This window comes from Phyllopteryx taeniolatus, chromosome 3, assembly GCF_024500385.1.
Source record: "Phyllopteryx taeniolatus isolate TA_2022b chromosome 3, UOR_Ptae_1.2, whole genome shotgun sequence".
Classification (NCBI taxonomy): Eukaryota; Metazoa; Chordata; class Actinopteri; order Syngnathiformes; family Syngnathidae; genus Phyllopteryx; species Phyllopteryx taeniolatus.
In genome coordinates, this window is record NC_084504.1 from 12,007,593 (window position 1) to 12,028,215 (window position 20,623).

The 20,623-nt window shown below is 42.4% G+C and overlaps 2 protein-coding genes across 4 annotated transcripts; both read left to right on the forward strand.

Annotated features, from left to right (window-relative positions):
- The first annotated feature begins 96 nt into the window (after positions 1 to 96).
- On the forward strand, positions 97 to 10,958 carry LOC133475740 (uncharacterized). Of its 2 annotated transcripts, none has more exons than XM_061769080.1 (5): positions 97 to 373; positions 779 to 1,096; positions 3,130 to 3,734; positions 6,019 to 6,902; positions 8,809 to 10,958. In XM_061769080.1, exons 1-5 carry the CDS (start codon positions 196 to 198, stop codon positions 9,029 to 9,031), a joined length of 2,208 nt encoding a protein of 735 aa, XP_061625064.1. In that variant the 5' UTR covers positions 97 to 195; the 3' UTR covers positions 9,032 to 10,958. The 2 variants fall into 2 exon arrangements, with proteins under 2 accessions (XP_061625064.1, XP_061625065.1); XM_061769081.1 differs by lacking the exon at positions 97 to 373 and adding an exon at positions 2,464 to 2,594 and having other exon boundaries at positions 960 to 1,096.
- A 1,397-nt stretch (positions 10,959 to 12,355) lies between these two features.
- LOC133475792 (histone-lysine N-methyltransferase PRDM9-like) lies at positions 12,356 to 20,408 on the forward strand. 2 transcript variants are annotated; one of them, XM_061769217.1, is made up of 3 exons: positions 12,356 to 12,668; positions 13,776 to 14,051; positions 16,534 to 17,676. In XM_061769217.1, the coding sequence occupies exons 1-3, from the start codon at positions 12,491 to 12,493 to the stop codon at positions 16,566 to 16,568; spliced, it is 489 nt and encodes a 162-aa protein (XP_061625201.1). In that variant the 5' UTR covers positions 12,356 to 12,490; the 3' UTR covers positions 16,569 to 17,676. The 2 variants fall into 2 exon arrangements, with proteins under 2 accessions (XP_061625201.1, XP_061625200.1); XM_061769216.1 differs by lacking the exon at positions 16,534 to 17,676 and adding an exon at positions 18,630 to 20,408 and having other exon boundaries at positions 12,359 to 12,668.
- Positions 20,409 to 20,623: the final 215 nt, after the last annotated feature.

Here is a 20,623-nt window from a genome sequence, read left to right on the forward strand (position 1 = left end):
TGCAGCGCTTCTGTCTTCCTCTGCTCTTATCTTTGAGCCGTCGTCAATACCGCCTCAAGATGGCTGCCGCGTGACGTTGTGGCTGTTCTGCCGCTGAAGGACCACCACCGAAGAAGACAAATGCGGATATTAGCGTCTCTAAATTAACGCGAGGTCGACAAGGCGAAGTCGAGTGGAGAAAAATAAAACATCAAAATGTTGAAAGAGTTGGTAAGGGAGCGACTAATTGCGGTCGCAGACGAAATATTCGGTCTTTTTGAAAAAACGATAGCCTCCTACGAAGAGGAACTTCGTCAAAAAAGAGAGGAGAACGAGCGACAACGACAACAACTGGAAGCTGTTTCCAAAACACCAACGTTGTTTTTCATCCAAGGTGCGTCCAAATGTTCACAAACCCGTTATTTTGAAAGGTATGGCCACATAAACGCAGATTTATAGTCATACCCGAGCAATAGGTGGCGCTACAGGAGTAACTGAGCTCATTTTTGCCAATATGAAGGGATTTTACTTCCTCCCTTGGGGGATGTGTGAAGAAACCAGAGTATCCGAAGTAAAATAATCCATGAACGCACCGGGGGTGAGAACATGCAAATGAGTTGAGATTCGAACGCCAAAGCCTTCAGAACTGTAAAGCAGGCATGCTAACCACTGGGTCTTCATGACACATGATAGCTGTGTTTATGCAAAACATTTCCACAATATCTCCATCCCACCTGTATAAACTATCATACTTGACTTGTGTGAGCTCAAATGTGTTTGTGTCGCTTGTGTCTTGCAGGCGTCCAGCCGCTGATTGGTTACCAAGTACCACAACTTCCCCCTCAGCTGCAGGGCGTCGCCTCCGGTTTGGAGCATCCGCAGCCCCCACGCGTCAAAGAGGAAGAGGTAGAGGCCGATGTCACCGCCGTCCCCGTGAAGTGCGAAGACGAACCGCCCAAGTCGCCAAAGCTTCCTCACAGCAGCGACCCACCGCAACACATGACGACAAAGACCAATGAAGACCACCGTGGGGCACAACAAGCAGACCACCGCTTAGCTCCGATGGCCAACAGTAACGACACCAAAGAACCGTCAAGGAGCAGTACGGACTCTGAAGGTGATATGAGCGGTCATACAAAAAAAGAAACTCAAGCCAAGAAAAGAGATTTATTTAAGTTACATAGACATGTCATACAGTACTGTAATGCTATACTTCCTGAAATCCAACTTGAATTATTACAAAAAGTAAAAACGATTCACATACACACACAATTAATGCAATACTCCTCTTGCCAGGTATCCGTAATAAGAACGACCTTGCACAATAGAAGTAACCATCAAAAACCAGGCAGAGGTTTTATTAGCAACGTGACAAGGTTTCCCAAAAAATGACAGTTTGTCAAAATGCAGAGTCTGGTTGGAATGACCACCTCAATGTGATAACACTGCACCAAGAAGTTTGAAAATCGTATGATGGGTTCTGGAGTAATTGAGTTCTTTGTGTCAGAAAAAAAAAAGCCTTTTTGGGGGATAATTTTTGTGTGGTATCGCCTATAAAAAAATTGGTCCAAAAACTCCTTTGAATTAGAGTAAAACAGTATCGCTTGCTTATTTCTCAACATATCTCCTTGATCCTTTGGTTTCATCTGCTACTCGGGGAACCCCTTCTCCGATTAAATGAAAAGTTTCAGTTGTAATTATCCACCAATAAGCTTCTATTGGCCGAAATTCTGAGGCGTTCTCCCAAGTGGACGTGTCAAAATTACCGTGACGTTTCAAACCGGGTCATCTGCCCTAAATACCTGACTTAAATCGTGCAAAAGCAACATTATTAGTGAGAAAAGCAGTGTGGGCAGTAGAATAGGTCATGTACTTTTGTAATCAATTGTTTTTTTCCCTTCTTTATTTGTTAGGGAGCATTTCAGAGGCATTTGAAGTGCTCATTTTAGAAAATTCCGCAAAGATGGCAGCCACTTGTCACATTGTTAGTTTCATTCCTGAAAAACTACATTTAATATGATATAACTAAGCCACTGTAACATCATGCACAGTTTGAACATTATTAACACTTAACACGCTTAAATATATGAAAATAAAAAAACTGTGAAGTGGATGAGGTCAGCGACACGCCCACAGCATGTGGATGCTGAAAGAACGTCTCAATTCTTGACCATTTTGTTGAAGCCTGATTCCATACTTTGTGATTATTTTTTATTTTTTTAACTTCATTCAAATTCGGCAGGCTTGTTAACAAAAATCTTTTCTGTGATGTGTTAAATTTACAAGACTTTTTTTTTTTGCGACTTACTTGGGTCTTTCAAATGAGTGCTTTCTTGCTGAGTGAATGTGCGTTGACCAGAGCCAGCTTAAGGAGAGGCTGCTGTGTAATAGGTTGCAAGGAGTGGGGGAGTAGGCGGAGGTTGGTTTTGGACCGTTTCAAATGTTTTATTGACTGACAGTTGTTGACAGAGTTGTGCTTGTTAGGATGGAGGTATCAGACTGAGATGATGGGCTGAATGGGGCGAGCAGCAGCAGGATGGGACGGTGTCAGCTGGGCCCTGGAGGTGAACCAGTGGGGGGAGTAGGTACTCTGTGGTGGTGTCATAAAAGAAGAGGTAGGTAATAGTCTGAGATGTGCTGATACTCGTCGTTCCGTCAATCCTGCATTAAGACAGTGTACTTCAAATTGGCCGCTAACATTTGGCTGCCCAGTGTGTTCAGATGTAGACCATCGGTTTTAAAAAAAGGATTTGTGGCGCCAGGAGAGATTAAAAATTGTCGATGAGCAGGGACTTGGGTTCACGACGCAGTTGACCCGGTTTCACCACTCAACATCTGTACCTGGGTCCTCTTTGAACGGTAGTATGCCCGGATGAGACAGAGTAGCTTGGGCGGGATGCTGTCGGCTTCCATAATCTAAGCTTGATACACTACCACCACTTTACACAAAAAAAACATTATGACAAAAAAATCATTCACAGTCAAATAAGAAATGCCATGCTCATCGTATAATGTGGTGGCTCTTCTCTCGCCAGTTACTAATGATAAGCACTGACCAGCACAAAAAAAATAAACAGAATGCAGGATAATATCCTGAAAACCTTTTTTTTAATAAAATAATTTTTTTTTAAATATGTTTCTTTGAATCAGGAAGATTGGAGGCAGACACGGGGGACATGAACGTACTGCAGGATGGCAAGAAAGAGCTGAAAAGGACAAACATAGACAAGTGGGCCAATGTCCAAAAAATGAGATGGAAGATGAGTGAAGAGTACATGAGGATGAAAAACCATGAGCACGCTTTGAGGTTGGCTCGGAAAATGGGAATGCCGTGCCAGTCGCCCTTTTGCCAGAACTCGTCCAAGCTGCTGTGCAGACTGGTGGTACAGTCGCGCCGCGAGGAGATCTACCGGCACTTCTGGAACGAGCTGGACTGGAGCGGGAAGGGGAACTTCGTCAAGTCGCTGGTCGAGATCAGCAGTGTCAAGCGACCCAAGATGAGCGACCAAGTGGCTCAGTCTCGCCGCGGCGTCTCCATTTCTTGCCACCTTGTCGTGGACGGTCGACGGGTGCGTGTGTGCCAGCGCATGTTCCTGTCTACGCTCGGTATCTCACAGTGGTTCCTCTTGAAGTGGGCCGGCCGAAAAGGAAAAGGAAGACGGGTTTTCTGTCCCAATACGACTGTGACGACAGCGAAAAGCATCACCAAAGAAGATCGAAGCTTCCTCAGGTTCTTCCTACAGAATCTCCCGCAGGTGAGGGTTTGAGTAGTTTGGGATTTTCTTTGGTATTAGTTATGTTCCTTAGTTTTTATGTTTTGAGTTTTAGGTTTTCACGTTGTTACATTATCTCGCACATATTTGCGACTGGGCACGCTGGCCGACTGGTTAGAGCGTCAGCCTCACAGTTCTGAGGACCGGGGTTCAATCCCCGGCCCCGCCTGTGTGGAGTTTGCATGTTCTCCCCGTGCCTGCGTGCGTTTTCTCCGGGCACTCCTGTTTCATCCCAAAAACATGCATTAATTGGAGAGTCTAAATTGCCCATAGGTGTGAATGTGAGTGCGAATGGCTGTTTGTTTGTATGTGCCCTGCGATTGGCTGGCCAGTCCGGGTTGTACCCCGCCTCTCGCCCGAGATAGATGGGGTTGGCTCCAGCACCTCCGTGACCCTAGTGAGGAGAAGCGGAATGGATGGATGGATGGATATTTGCGACTGGCGTATAAACCTGCTTGCAGATTTTTTTGAGGAACCTACAGCGTCGCTAGTTTTACGCTTTGGTCAAACATGCCCGTTTACAGCATTGTGGGACCAAGTAACTATGTTGAAGTGAGTTGAGGAACTTGATTTAAACTAAATTAGTGATTTGTCGACATCTTGGGGCATATTTAGGCTATTATAAACCTTTTTAGGGGGACGTCAATTACTCGCAGATTTTCGCTATTTGTGACAGCGCTCGCAGAACACTTTAATTTCAATGAGGTTTTAGAGCAGGTTTGCAGTTTTTTTCCCTTTACTTAGGTTTTACTTAAGTTTTATCAGTACAATGGAACTGTGATTTAATGGACTAATATGAGGGAGGGGTCATCAGTGGGCGACTGGTTAGCACATCTGCCTCACGGTTCTGAGGACCGCGGTTCAAAACCCGGCTCCGCCTGTGTGGTGTTTCCATGTCTGTTTGGGTTTTCTCCGGGTGCTCCGGTTTCCTCCCACATCCCAAAAACATGCGTGGTAGGTTGATTAAATTGCCCGTAGGTGTGAATGTAAGTGCAAATGGTTGTTTGTTTATATGTGCCCTGCGATTGGCTGGCGACCAGTTCAGGGTGTACCCTGCCTCTCGCCCGAGATAGCTGGGGTTGGCTCCAGCACCCCCGTGACCCTAGTGAGGATAAGCGGTACATAAAATGGATAGATGGATAGAAGTTTTTATGTTCATCCAAACTTACCACGCTAGTGCTTGTGATGGGTGATAATGGCGTGCTGGTGGGAGAAGGTTGTTGTGGTGGCGAGCCAAGGGTTGCCTTCATGAGCCACATGGTTAGAACGCTTCCTTTTTTTCACCTCCTTTATGTTTGGACGGCCCAGAGAGGGGCTTGGTTAAAAAAAATAAACTGTACAGTGTACCAAAATCAGTATAGCAGAGAGACGTGTACACGTAATATATGACAAGTGCTCGCAACAGTGAACAACAGCCATAGATATTAATAGGTAGATACGACATGCCCCTATTGAGCTGCGTGCCCATGGCGACGCAAAGCTAATGTCCATGCATTGCCTTTGATGGGAACATTGCCCCTCCCAATGTGGCTGCCACGTAGACACGTCTTTTCGACGGCTTTAGTCTTCATATCTGTGACAACATAGGCACAATCTGTAAATATGGGTGGAAGTCTCTGCCTTTTGAGTGCACCACAGCACTCGTAAAAAACGGCCAATTCTGGAACTAACAGACATTGTCAACTACTGTACAAAAGTGTCTTTTGACATCCAACTGGACACTATTTTCTGTCTGTTCAGTACGAGGTCTGTTAAATCGAGGTTCCACCATATACCTTCAATTGCAACAAAACAGGAGAATTAAATTTGTAAATTTGACACATCACAGAGAAGAGTCTTGTTAACAAGCCTGACAATGAATGAATTGAACTAAAAAACTACAAAGTATGTGAAATCAGGCTTCATTTTGTTCTTTTTTTCCCCCACACTATACATTGGCGCTATCCATGGTTGTTGTCGTCGCCATGGTAGTGGGTGTATTCGGTCGCGTTGACAGGTGACACGTTTTCTGGTTCCACCTCTCCGGAAAATTTAGAAGGTGAAAAAGAGTTATAAGGCATATCGCAACAATTCAGTACAATATTGTTCTCAGTCTTTGCACGTTTTCAGCACTTCAAACATATTTAATGTAATTAGAAACAAAACACGAAATGAGTTTGGTTACTATGTTTTTAACGTCTGGTAATTATTTTTCTTTCAGTCAACGAAAATGTTTTTTAAGTTCTAGTGTTTTTTTTTTTTTCTTACTACAATAACATTGCCGCAGGTTCCGTCGCACTATGGTGGACCGTCTTCATCCAAGGTGTACCTGGAGCCCATTTTCAAGTCGGCCATCCACCTCTACAACTTCTACATGCTCTCCTGCCGGGAACGCGGTGTTCTGCCCTTATCCAAACGGGTGCTGAATAAAACTTTGAAGGATCTCAACCTGACTTTGTTCCGTGCCAAGAGGGAGCAGTGCTCCACCTGCAGCAAGACCAAAGATGTGGACACATCAGTGTGGGAGGAGCACCGACGTAAAAAAGACTCCACCTTGCTCGCAATGCAGCAGGACCAAGAACGAGCTGGCCGGGAGATCCTAGTAGCTTGCATGGACCTCCAGGGGCTCCTTCTCGCTCCCAAGCTCAAACCATCTGCTCTGCACTACACCAAGACCAAGCTATGCGTGCATAACTTCACCCTCTTCAAAATGGCTTCACAGGAAACCACCAACTACCTGTGGCACGAGGGCGAAGCCGGCATTTCTCAGGACGAGTTAGCCTCGTGCGTGGTGGACTTCCTCCTAACCAACACCGCCAACCAGGAGTACATCCTTTGGAGCAACGCCGACCAGTATAGGAACCTGGTCCTGAGCAACGCCCTGCTCAAGTTCGCCACAGACTCGCACAAGCCCGTCACGCAGAAGTTCCTGGAGCGAGGCCATACCCGGACCGAGTGTGACGCAGTGCACACCGCCGTTAGGAGGCGACTGAAGAAGCGCGACATCCACGTTCCGTTGGAGTATGCGGCTGTCATCGGAGGACCCGGTACCAGAGCGTGCCCGGTGAAATACGTAGACCATCATTTCTTCACAGACTTCCGCCAACTAAGCCTCTGTGTCTCCATCCAACCCAGCGGAGATGCATCAGTGGAGGATGTGCGAGCAATTAGGTATTTTTCATCACACACATACAGCTGTGAAAAAATACATTTCCTACTTGCAACTAGGGCTGTCACTATCGAATCTTTTTAGAATCATTTCTCCTATTGATTATTGATTGAATAATCAAATCCATCCATCCATTTTCCATACCGCTTATCCTCACAAGGGTCGTGGGCGTGCTGGAATATTTTATTTTATTATTTTATTTTTTTTTACGAATAACATGCATTCTATTCTCATTTATGAGGGATTGACTTTCTTCCTTAAACGGGTACTGGGTAGTGTATGGTATAAATTCGGTGTACAGAATTTGAGACAACAAAATACTGAATGCTAAACAGTTAGTAATCGTGATTAGCATTATCTAGCTAGCTATTACAGGGTCCGACATTAAGCCTTCTTTTGTGTTGGCCCAAGCCAAATTGTGGTGGCCCAGTCAGAACTTGTACTGGCCCTGTATTTTCATGATATAATATGTTAAGTTTTAGTGATCATTTCGTATTTACCATCTTTATACTGTATTATTTAAGCCACTTTAAGAAATGATTAGTACAATTGCATTCAAAGCAATGACTCTGTACTAACCTGACTAAAATCAAGGCATTTCAGTTGTACAAATTAATATTAATGCTGAAAAAAATAAACCAATTACAAAATTATTAAAATATTTGCTAAGCAGAGAAATTCCAACAATGTTTTATTTTGTGTCTTGATGTTGTGCATACTATGTAATATTAGGGGTGCTTCCATCAGGGTTTTGTTTGTTTGGGTTTGCTTTGCAGCTCTTGCGCACCTGCGCAGTGTGAAGGAGAGACTAACTACACGAGGGTAGTTAATACATTAATACATTCATTTTTAACAGATTAGGAAGAATATTTGCCTGTGAGTATTGTTATATTACCTGTCTGTATGTGTTACGACGGCGTTTGTGTGTCAATATTTGTTATTTGAAGGCAAATCTCTTGTGATCAAATGCTAATATTAGCTAGCCCATCAATAGGATTTTCCATTGACTATTAGCATTAAGCTGGCAATTTCTAAAATGATCTGTGTCTTGTGTTTAAACATAAAATGAGAGTAATTATTTTTGTTGTGCGCTTAGTTTTTCAGTAAACTCACACTGGGGTGTCAGTAAACAGCTTAAAGCACGCTCAGGGAGGGGCAGAATAACATTCTACAGGCTGCAAACTGCTGTATGAGGCTAGCGGCCTTAGCTTCGGCTATCGTCTTGAGGCTAACCGGAATGCGTGCCCGTTTATCCAGTCAGGCGGTGCTGGTAGCAGTTTCTCCTTACGTCATCACAACATCCTGTCTTGGATGGGATGTTTTGTTGGTAAAAGAATTTAAGACCAACACTGAAAATGCAGTTTTGGGCCAATTTCAGTGGGTGAACATTTTTGGTGACTTAGAAATTTATACTGGCCTGAGCCAGTGACTATAAGTAGGTGGTCGCCCAACACAGCGGCATAGTGACCCCGGGCCACCGTTAATGTCGGACCCTGGATAACCACTTTAGGTAAAAAAAACGCTAACTACCATTCAGCTCAATCATACTTCCCATACATTACAGATCTAACAGTGTCTTAAAAAATCACTTACAGGCGCTCCGCTGTCGTTTCAGCAGTGGCCCAACACTGTGTCCGTCTGCAATAAATGTCTGTGTGAAACATGGGTTCTGGATGTAGTTTTGCAGTTAAAATATTATGTTTCAAAAAAGTAATGTATGGTTTTACACTTTTCTCGGTTGCTTTAAAAGGACATATAGTTTAAAAAATTTCACTCAAATTTTATAGGTGCTGGTATTCATTTTAGGGGGGCTTCAGCACCCCCCAACATGTGCAGAAAGCTTTCACTGCATCAGAAGGATCCCATTATTATTATACACCTTTCTAATGTTTCCTGTCCACCCCACAGATACAACACAGATGGCACGATGGCTTACAAACTAGATCACTTTGAGGAGTGGGAGCCATACGCGTCTCCGCTCCCTAGAATGGAGGGTCCGGTTGGAACTGTGTCGGCGCTGTACACGAACCGCCAGAAGCTCAGCAGCATCAAGTTCCAACACCTTCAGGAGCTCAAACATGTTTTACCCCAAGACTACCACAGCTTCTATGACACTCTTGACCATGAGTGATGAGTTTACCATCAAGGAATAGTAGCGAAAGTGTTGTTATTAGGGACAGGCATGATTATCAGTGAATTGATGTTTTATTTTATGTGTCTGTTTGTGTGTCTGAAAGCAAAGTTTGCAAAATGATGTGTTTTACCTGGCTGCAACAAGCAGGGGCTTTGTTCTATACTAGATCAGTAAATATTGTAAAAATGGTGCCTTTTCCCCAAAAGACTTTGTTCAGGCCCCTGATTGACTCAAATGGGCTGCACAATTTGGAATCACAGCGCCACCTGCTTTGTTGGCATGTATGTAAAGAACTATTAGGGCCATGCTGGGAAAAAAATTGTTTAGTAAAATTCAGAGGGAAAAGTAGTCATACGGCGGCTGAAATAAGTATTTAACACGTCACCATTTTTCTGGAAGGTCTTACTACAGCTAATTGGTGTAATTTTTGCTTATCTGGAGGGTAAAATGTAAAAAAAAAATTTTGCAATTTTGGAATCAGCACGCCAATTTTAGTTTTAATCAACATAAAAATCTAACTCAACAGAATGTTTTTTTCAAATTCTTCCCCAATGTAATCAAACAGCAATCTAGCCCCTTGTCAGTGCAAATGAATATCAGCTGGTTCAGTCCTAATTGATGGGCAACAAAAAGGTCTCATTGCAAAGGTGTGAGTCAAGACATATCTCATGATGGGTTAAGATCAGGGAGCTGTCTCAAGACCACCGCAAATTAATTGTTGCAAAACATAACGATGGTATTGGTTACAGGCGCATATCTAAGCTTCTGAATGTTCCAGTGAGCACGGTTGGGATCATAATACGTAAGTGGAAAGCCAATCATATACCACCATAAATGTGCCGCGATCAGGTGCTCCTCGCAAGATTTCTGACAGAGGAGTGCAAAGAATAATCAGAAGAGTTGTCCAAGAGCCAAGGACCAGCTGTGGAAAACTTCAAAAAGACCTGGAATTAGCAGGTACTGTTCTCGCAAGTATAACAGTGAGCAATGTACTCCGCTCCCATGGCCTGCATGCACGCTCACCACGCATGACCCCATTGCTGAAAATAAAGCATGTCAAAGCTCATTTAAAGTTTGCTGAACAACATTTGGACAAGCCAGTGAAATACTGGGAGAATATAGTCTGCTCAGATGAGAGCAAAATTGAACTGTTTGGATGCCATAATGCACACCATGTTTGGAGGTAAAATGGCACTGCACATCACCCTAAAAACACCATACCACCAGTAAAGTTCGGAGGTGGGAACATGACTGTGTGGGGCTGCTTTTCAGCAAATGGTACTGGGAAACAACATTATTGAAAGAAGGATGAATGGGCAAATGTACCGAGACATTCTTGACAGAATCTGCTGCCATCTACGAGGATGATGAAAATTAAACCAGGGTGGACATTTCAGCAGGATAATGATCCAAAACATACTGCCAAGGGAACTCAATTGGTTTCAAACAAATATAAAGCTGCTAGAATGGCCCAGCCAATCACCTGACTTGAATCTAATCGAAAAGCGATGGAAAGAAGTGAAACTCAAGATCCATAAAAGAAGCCCATGGAACCTTCGAAATTTGAAGACTGCTAATGTGGAGGAATGGGCCAAAATGGAACAAGCGCAATGCATGCGACTAGTTTCTCCATACAGGAGGCGTCTTGAAACTGTCATTGCAAACTAAGGCTTTTGTACAAAGTATTAAATACCAGTTTCCGTGTTCAATACCTTTCCCTGTGTCATTTCACATTATTACACAATTTAATTTTTGAGATTGTTCTACTTGCTTTGTATGTATGGGTTACGTAGGTTGTTCCCAACATCTGGGAAAATTTTCAATAGCAACTTTGGCAATATATTTAGTGAGAAAAACAGTGACGTGTTAAATACTTATTTCAGCTGCTGTATTCTGTGAAAATAAAGTTGTATTTTTCATTTGATGTTTTTCATTCTTGTGAATTTTTTTTCTTTTTTATTCTATTAAAATTAAATATTTATTGTTGGAAAATTATTTTTTTTCTTGTAACATGAATTTATTCTCTATAAATGATGGCTTCTTGTAGACTGATTAGCCAAACTCCCATGCACCATCCAGAACTCTACGAAGAGTGTAGAGCTGTTCCACAGTTCCATGGCCATGATGAAAAATTACAATTCTTGGTGTGGTACACCCTGAACTGGTCGCCAGCCAATAGCAGGGCCAGTAAAGAGAAAGGAAAAAGAAGAAAAGAGTCTCGTTTGGGTCGAATAGTGAGATAGAGTAGTGATGTTGAGAAGGGGGAGGAAGTACAGGATTTAGGAATTGTGAATGTAGTCGTGAGGTTTGAGAGCGAGGGAGGAATTAAGGACATATGGATCCATTGAAGCGAACAAAAATTCTAAGGAGGCAAGTGGGAGAGATGAAATATGGTCATATACTGTATTAGGTGATGGGAACAAATGTAAATATCAGACAAATATAACCCAATTGAACTTAAAATGCTGTTTTTAAATGGTGATTTCATTTATTAAGGAAAAGAAACTTCAAAGTTAGTTGGCCCTGTGTGAAAAAGTAATGGCCTCCTAAACCAAATAACTGGTTGGGCCATCCTCAGGAGCAACGACTGGAAATCAAAATCAAGTGTTTTTTAGAACTGGCAATGAGCCTTCTCTTCCTTACAAAAATGTGATAGATTTTGATGAAAAGGAACTTCCAAAAGTGGTATATGTTGGCTGCATACAAAGTGAGATGCATCAAATGTCAGGGTCATGTGGCTAATGAGTGTAAAAAAAAGATGAGGTGTGTGTGATGGGTGTGGAGGAGATCACAAACATGGGAATTGTTACAATCGTGGAGAGGATCATAGGGCAGCATATTGGGGATGTGAGACGATGAAAAAAAGCGGTTGAGCTAGAGCAAATGAGGAGGAACGGGAAAATGTCTTCTGCAGAAGTGGTAAAGATAGGAAAAGAAGACTGCAATGAGGGGGCAGAATGCAATAAGAAGGAAGCGGCAGAAAGAGGAAAGCAGGGGTGAGGTGGAGTGGGTAGAAAAGAAAAAGTGAGTAACTTTTGTGGCAGGAGTAACAAATGCAAAAGCTGATATAAAATCTAAAACAAAGCGTTCGTGTGATCGTGATAGCAGCGGTACATCACTTAAGTATGGAGGGTAAGATTGATGGGTGTAATAGTAATAGTTTTGAGATGGACAGAAGATAGCATGCGTTTGGTAAATAATACGAGGACAATTATTATCAGGATGTACCGTAGTTATGTTTATTTGCATTTATTTATTTTGGGTCACGTGTTAGTAGGCAAAGCTGAGATACACTTTATAACAGTAGGTGTCGGTGATGCACCTTAACTTTTGTTGGCAACCAGGATAAAGCCATCGAAGAAGAAGAAGAACGCTTGACCACCACCAACGAAGAAGAAGGTGGACGTAGCGTCTTGTGTAAAAAAAAAAAAATAATTTTTTTTAAAAAACGTCAAAATGTTGAAAGATTTGGTAAGGGAGCGACTAATTGCAGCCGCTGATGAAATCTTCGGACTGTTTGAAAGAACGATATCATCGTACGAGGAGCAACTTTGTCGGGCGAAAGAAGAGACCGAGCGGCACCGACGTCAACTGGAAGCTGTTTACAAGACACAAACGGTGTTGAACATACAAGGTGCGTTCAGATGCTCACAAACTTCTGCTTGGAATGTTGTTTTGACATGTATGTCCACATAACGTAGTCATATGCGTAGTCTAAAACACCACCTTAACTCGTAAATGAACTCCTCTTTAGCTACATTTTTTTTTTAAGCTTCGTACAGATCCGAGTGTATGTGCCAGGCCAAAATGAATTTGAGACGACATCCATCTGGCCATTTTCTCCAGTGCTTGTCCTTATTAGGGTGGCGGGTGAGCTGGAGCCTATCCCAGGTGAATTTAGACAAGAGGTGGGGGTCCACCCTGGACTGGTCGCCAGCCAATTGCAGGACACATTAAAACAAACAGCCATTCACATTCACATCTGTGGGCAATGTAGAGTCTTTGAGAAAATCCATGTAAGCACGGACATGCAAACGAGCCGTGATTCGAACCCTTCAGAACCGTGAGGCAGATGTGCTCCTCACTGGACCACCGTGTTACCTTTTGAGGCAACATACAATCCTCTCCAAAAGTATTGGAAAAGCAATGTCAAATTCTTTGTATCATGTGGTACTCTATTGGTACTATTTTACCTCCTGAAGAGGAGACAGAATGGAGAAAGACCCAGAAAAAAAACACGAACTAAAAGAGGCTGCAGTAAAGGCCTGGAAAAGCATTTCAAATGAAGAATGCAACAGTCAGTTGAAGTCAATGGGTCACAGGCTTAATGCAGTTATTGCAAGTAAGGGTTATGCCACCAAATATTAAATGTTATTCACATGAAGTTAATTTAATAATGTCTGTTCCAATACGTTCGCTCACTTAAAGTGGGTGGCTTCGAACTAAAGGTGCTCTGTCCTGAGTTGTTTAACACATCTAGATGTAAATACCGTGACATAAAAGCTGGAATTCTGAATGTTTGTCTCATATTCATCTTTTGATCTGAAACCCAAATGTCTGCAATATACAACAAAAACAAAGAAATTGACCTCGCCATTCCAATACTTTTTGAGGGGACTGTTATTGTGTTTAGATCAGAACCATCAAATTCCACAACTAATCAATCACGGTCATTCTTTGTGTGTCAAATAGTCATATTCATTTCACGTGAGCTCAACTGTGTGTTGCTTGTGTCCTTTAGATGTCCAGCTGCTGACTGGTCATCAAGTACAACAGCTTCATGCGGGCATCACCAGTTTGGACCATCCACAGACCCCCCACATTAAAGTTGAAGTGGAGGAGGAGGATGTCACGGCTGTCCCCAATACGAGCAGAGAACAACTGCCTGAGTCTCCCCACATGACGACAGAGACCAGTGGAGACCACTGCGGGGCACCGCAAGAAGAACACATCTTCGCTCCACTGTCAGACAGTGACGACATTGAAGAACTTTTGAGGAGCGGTACAGACTCTGAAGGTAATACAAGGTGTCACACAGAAAAAACAATTGAGAAAGCTGACTTATTTATGTCCAGTAATTAAGTAAAATAGACTTCTCATATAGTACTATCTTGCAATAGTTCCTTAAATACTACTTGTTACACAAAGTAAACAAACACTTTTCATTAATGCATTTTTCCCTTTATGAGAATGGTGAAGATTAGTCGAGATCTGGAAGTTTAGGAATATTTTGTTGAGATATTTATTTTTATTATTGTTCGACCAAAGGTGCTTAATTGTTTAGCGTCTTAATATGGTCAAGAACAAAATCTCTATGCACAAATCTATATGCATAATTGATTGCAGAGAAGAAATGCTATGCCATGGATGGAGAAGGTGAGGTGGACCACCTACTAACACCAAGATTTTTTTCAATTGTGTGTTGGGGGCGGGGGGGAAGCTCCAGATATTCACCATCATCATGATATGGGATTTGTTTTTTAATTGTGGCCACAACATATGCACAAATCAGAAACAATATCAGCTTTATTTGCCAAGTATGTTACAAGACACAAGGAATTTAATATTAGTATTGTCAATGCTAGCACTAGCAGGGTTGGCAGTGGGTCATGATGAAACCTCTTCGCCAATGTGGCTAAACTTTATTAAAAAAAATAAAAAAATTTCCCAGCCACCTTTGTGTTTACTTAGCCATAGCATTACGTGTGTTTATGTGGCTAAACCTTTAGCTGCACTGAGCCAGTCCTCGTCACTGGGAAGCTGATAAGCTTGTAACGATGTGGGCCCAATCGAAACTACCTAACATGACATAGGATACAGCCAACAAATAACTCCTTCCTGTTAGCCAGCCCTAAATGTTATGATGAATTGATATGATTAACAAATCTTTATTTTACTATTTAATTGTAAAAAGAAAAAAACCTTCCGTCAACGTGGTCCAAATTACATCACTCCCCTTTTGGCAAACTTGAGTACAACATTACATCACTTAATAGTGTTGTGGGGGAAGACTGGGACGGCTTGACAACCAAAGTGGGATTGGCAGCTCATGCATTGATGGAAAAAGGCAGCGAGCTCGCTGCGAGAACTAATGTGAATGGCAGGACATATTGACCATCGACATTTCAAACGACAATCGGCATCGGGTCTTATCTTCACCGGCGCGCCGCTCTCCGCAGCTGGTAAACCTGTCTGCTTAGTGAGCAGCGCCTGGACGGCGGCTCTCCCGAGTCTGCACTCGGTGATGAATTGAAGAATTTTGCGAAGCGGGGAGACACTAAACCACCAACACCGTTAATACACAGCAGAATGAGAGGGCTCAACTTTTATCAGGATGGGTTTTTGACACGGGTGATTTTGATACACCAGCATGGCTAACGTGGGAAATATTTGCTTCGCTACATCTTGTTTCAATTAGCCATTGGCGAAGGGGCAGCGCGAACATTGCATTAGCATTGTCAGTGCTAATTTGTGTGATCAAAAATTATCATTTGTCGGACCAATAGTGTCAAGATGGACTGTATTTCACTAACAAGTTCTCTTAAGCATTTTTTTGCTCAAGAAAATGAAACTGGCAGTCATTCCCAATATTAATACAATTTGGAGCAATCGCTAAATAACTAATTGCCCTGGGAAGGCCTATTTTACATCACTAAAATCAATACGCCGGCATGTCTTGGTGTGACGTCAGCGACGGAGCTGGAGACTAAATTTGTGCATAGTCTGTGTGGACAATGGAATGTACTAGACTAAAAAGTGCTGTCGGGCGAAATCCCCACACCTCCAAAATGACAGCTTTGCAGGAAATTAAAAAAAATAAAATAAAATTGCTTCAGTTTCCAAACACTGCTTTGTTCAAGTTGGTATTATACCATATATTACTATTATATACCATTGCACACTTATATGAACAGAACAGCACCCCAAAATTATGTTCAATCGCTAATTTAATATGCTAAAAAAAAATCCTAAATTATTACGTGTCATTGATAAAATGGTACGAACACTGCGCTGTGCTGACAGGTGTTTGCTGTGTTGACAGCCGTGCCTATCAAAGTCTGTCACGGTCACACGACACTACCCACCCCATGCACAAAAAGCCTTTAACTTCACAAAAGCAAAGGCCTGTGTCTACCAAAACTCCTTTTCAAAACAACATTGAGCTGACTAAACCCATGTTAACGTATACAGTCCCCTCTAAAAGTATCGGAACGGCAAGGTCAATTCCTTTGTTTTTGTTGTATACTGAAGACATTTTGGTTTCAGGTCAAAAGATGAATATGAGACAAAAGTTCAGAATTCCAGCTTTTATTTCATGGTATTTGCATCAAGATGTGTTAAACAACTCAGGACAGAGGACCTTTTGTTTGAAGCCACCCACTTTTCAAGTGAGCAAAATTATTGGAACATCTGACTGATGGGTGTTTCTAGATGCTCAGGTGTTACCTTTTAGATTGATTGCTTAAACATTAGTGCTTGTTTTTGACTTTGGGTTTCAGCTGTGAAATCTGCATTTGCTGTTAAGCAAACATGAAGACCAGAGAGCTGCTGTCTACGGGAAAAAAGCAAACCATTTTGAAGCTCAGAGAAGAGGGAAAATCCATCAGAGCTGTTGCACAAACATTGGGCATAGCCAGTACAACAATTTGGAATGTCCTGAAAAAGAGAGAAACTACTGGCGTACTGAGCAACAGACATCGAACAGGTCAGCCAAGGGTATCAACAGCAGTTGATGACAGAAACATTTTCAGAGCTGTGAAGAAACACCCAAAGATAACAGTCAGTGGCATCACTGCCAACCTCCACAGGGCAAGGGTGAAGGTATCACAATCCACAGTTGAAAGAAGACTTCAAGAGAAGAAATATACAGGCCATACCACAAGATGCAAACCACTAATCAGCAAAAAAGAATCGGAAGGCCAGATTGGATTTTGAACAGAGATCAGCCACAAAAGTTTTTGAACAAAGGTATATGGACTGGTGAGACCAAGATTAACCTCTACCAAACTGATGGCAAGGCAAAATTATGGAGAAAGGACCTGCTAATGATCCAAAACACAAAAGGTCATCTGTGAAGCATGGTGGAGGTAAAATGTAAGGACTTGGCCTTCTTGCATGGCTCCTTCTGGAACGGGCTCAGTAGTCTTTATTGATGATGTAACTCATGATGGTAGCAGCAGAATGAATTCTGAAGTCTACAAAACCATTTCGTCTGGCAATTTACAGGAAAATGCATCCAAACTAATCGGGAGAAGCTTCATCATGCAACAAGACAATGACCCAAAACACACTGCCAACAGAAGAAAGGACTTCATCAGGGGGGAAAAGTGGAAGGTCTTAGACTGGCCAAGTCAATCACCGGACCTTAACCCAATAGAGCATGCATTTTACCTCCTGAAGAGGAGACTGAAGGGAGAAACGCCCAGAAACAAACAAGAACTAAAAAGACTGCAGTAAAGGCCTGGAAAAGCATTTCAAATGAAGAATGCATACAATGTTATTCAAGTTATTTAAGTTAATTTAATAATATCTGTTCCAATACTTTTGCTCACTTGAAAATTGGGTGGCTTCAAACAAAAGATGATCTCTCCTGAGTTGTTTAACACATCTAGATGTAAATACCATGAAATAAAAGCTGGAATTCTAAACTTTTGTCTCATATTCGTCTTTTGATCTGAAACCCAAATGTCTTCAGGTACAACAAAAACCAAGGAACTGACCTTGCTGTTCCAATACTTTTGGAGGGGACTGTATATAGGCACAACTGAATCTGCACTCACTTATCTCCATGTCTCTTCCAGCCTCCCTCCTTCCTTCCTTCCTTCCCTCCCTCCCGGCTCAAATTTATCTGGCCTCACTAGTTTCACCCGTTATTATTATTTAATAATAATAATTATTATTTCATATAGGCGACAATAATTTTGCAGGCTTCTGTAGAACAATGCAATACGCAGAGTTGTACAACACTTCTCAAGACATTTTGAGCATTCAAGAACATTTACAGATTTGTTCTCAAGCTATTTTCACCACTTTAAACTGGTTAATATTGCGTCAAAAATAATAACGTGGGGACCGACCAATAGTATCGATTTGCGATGCAACCAAGAACACGTAAGGAAATGTGCTCACCTTCTGTTGCTGACGTCAGCAGGCTCATTTAGGTTTTTGACCTGAATGTGTGTGGGCCAAAATCTGGCTGAAAATCAAGTGTCATCAGAACACAAGTGTAAAATTCTATTTTGGGTGGATTTTTTTCTCCAGACATTGTTTTTAAATCCAGAACTATGGAATAAGTGCCAATGTTCACAGCATGAAATACAAATTTGTGGCCATGAAATGGGTTGAGCATGCGTAGAAAATACTAATTTGTAGCCAGAAAATACTCATTTGTGGCCACTAAATGGGTATCATGTGCGCACAATATACTAATGTGTGGCCATGAAATAGGTATGTGTGTACGAAGTACTCATTTGTAGCCACAAAATGGGTATATCGTTCCCACAAATACTAATTTATGAAATTTAAATGTTAAAGCTTGAGAATTATGACTTGCACATGTCTGACTGACACCCACTTCTGGTTTCTTGTCCAACAGATGAACTTGTGGGGAGCTCGAGTTTTGAGCACCCCCAGCGCCCCCACGTTAAGGAGGAACAGGAGGCTGGCGTCAGCGAATTGCTGTTGACCGGCGCCCTCGTGAAGAACGAAGATGATGACACATCGCCCGATTGGTCACCGCTTGATCAACACAGTCCGGGGTCACGCATGCGGTCGCACATGAGCACCCACACCGGAGAGAAATCCTTTAACTGCTCAGTTTGTGGTCATAGATTCTCCCGAAAAATTCACCTGGCATCGCACATGAGGACACACAGCGGAATTAAACCCTTTAGCTGCTTGGTTTGTGGTGAAGGATTTAATTCAAATGTTGCTTTGATTGCACACACGGTAATGCACAATGTTGATAAATATTTCATGTGCTACACTTGTGGTAAAAGCTTCTCCTGCAAGAGAAATTTAAACGAACACATGCACACACACACAGAAAACTCCTTTAAATGTTCAGTTTGCGATAAGAGATTCACTCAGAAGGTAAACCTGGAGTGGCACATGAAAACTCACGTGGGAGAAAAAATTTTCACTTGCTCGTTTTGCGGCAAAACCTTCTCTCAAGAGTCCACCCTGGTGACACACACGCAAATTCACACGGGAGAAAAACCCTTTGCTTGTTCGGTTTGTGGGAGGAGGTTCTGTCTTCAGGCAAACATGGTGTCACACATGAAAACACACATCGGGGGAAAAGCCTTTTAATTGTTCTATTTGAGGTAAAAACAACTGTTGTGGACAAAATGAATGCAGACAGGATTTGATCAACATTATCCTTCCTAGTTAGGCTAAAACATAAATTTTGTTTAAAAAATGTGATTCACAATCAACAAATACTGGCGACCAGTCCCAAGTGTAGTGCCCCTTTAGCCCGAAGTCAGCTGGGATGGGCTTCTACTCTCTGTGACTCAGGAAAGGATATGTGGTGTAGAAAAATGGATGTCTGGATTAATTTAAGTGCTTCCTCTTGGAAAAAAAATTCTTCTTGGCAAATAAACTTGGATTGATTAAATTGATAAAATCGCACAGCCCTATTATGAACATTTAATAACAGTTCTGCTGAGGTTGTATTTGTTTTTAGACTCATACTTGCAACTTGTTCTTAACACTTTTCCCCATAGGAAATAATGTAAAGTACTTGTAACATGTAAATGTTATTAGTGTATAGCAGTCAGATGTCATGGTGAGAAAAGGAGTACAAGCAGACACATATTAAAAGCTATACTGATTGTTTAACCAGAACTGTGGTATGTTATTGTTTTCCAACCATCCATTTTCCAAGCCGCTTATCCGTCACAAGGGTCGCGGGAGTGCTGGAGCCCATCCCAGCTATCTTCGGGTCGGAGGCGGGGTACACCCTGAACTGGTTGCCAGCCAATCGCAGGGCACACATAAACTAGCAACCATTCGCACACACATTCACACCTACGGGCAATTTAGAGTCCTCGATTAACCTACCATGCATGTTTTTGGGATGTGGGAGGAAACTGGAGTACCCGGAGAAAACCCACGCAGGCACAGGGAGGACATGCAAACTCCACACAGGAGTGGCCGGGATTTGAACCCCAGTCCTCAGAACTGTGAGGCAGACGCTCTAACCAGTCGCCTACCGTGCCGCTGTTATTGTTTTGTATCATGTTAATTGTACATAAAAAATTTTCATGCTTTGTATTTTGTTGTATTATTATAACATTTAATTTTAGGAACAAGTCGAAAGTCATGTTTTTTGCCTTGCGTTGTTTTACAATAAAGGCCATTTGGATTCTGACCTCTTCCTCTGTTCTTTTCTCGAGTCGTTGTCAATACCGCCGTAAGATGGCGGTCACCTGGCGTAATGGGCTGCTCGGCCGCTGCGCTGTAGAACCACCACCGAAGAAGAAGAACGGATTTAAGGATCTCACAATTAGCGCAAGCGGGCAACGAAGCGGGATCTTGCGAGGGAAAGAAAACGTCAAAATGTTGAAAGAGTTGGTAAGGGAGCGA

Bases quoted from the DNA above. Each gene is read 5' to 3' on its own strand.
- LOC133475740 (XM_061769080.1), top strand. From the start codon at position 196: ATGTTGAAAGAGTTGGTAAGGGAGCGACTAATTGCGGTCGCAGACGAA. The intron at 374-778 runs GTGCGTCCAAAT...TGTGTCTTGCAG, and splicing joins AACGTTGTTTTTCATCCAAG to GCGTCCAGCCGCTGATTGGT. The intron at 1,097-3,129 runs GTGATATGAGCG...TCTTTGAATCAG, and splicing joins GAGCAGTACGGACTCTGAAG to GAAGATTGGAGGCAGACACG.
- LOC133475792 (XM_061769216.1), top strand. From the start codon at position 12,491: ATGTTGAAAGATTTGGTAAGGGAGCGACTAATTGCAGCCGCTGATGAA. The intron at 12,669-13,775 runs GTGCGTTCAGAT...TGTGTCCTTTAG, and splicing joins AACGGTGTTGAACATACAAG to ATGTCCAGCTGCTGACTGGT. The intron at 14,052-18,629 runs GTAATACAAGGT...CTTGTCCAACAG, and splicing joins GAGCGGTACAGACTCTGAAG to ATGAACTTGTGGGGAGCTCG.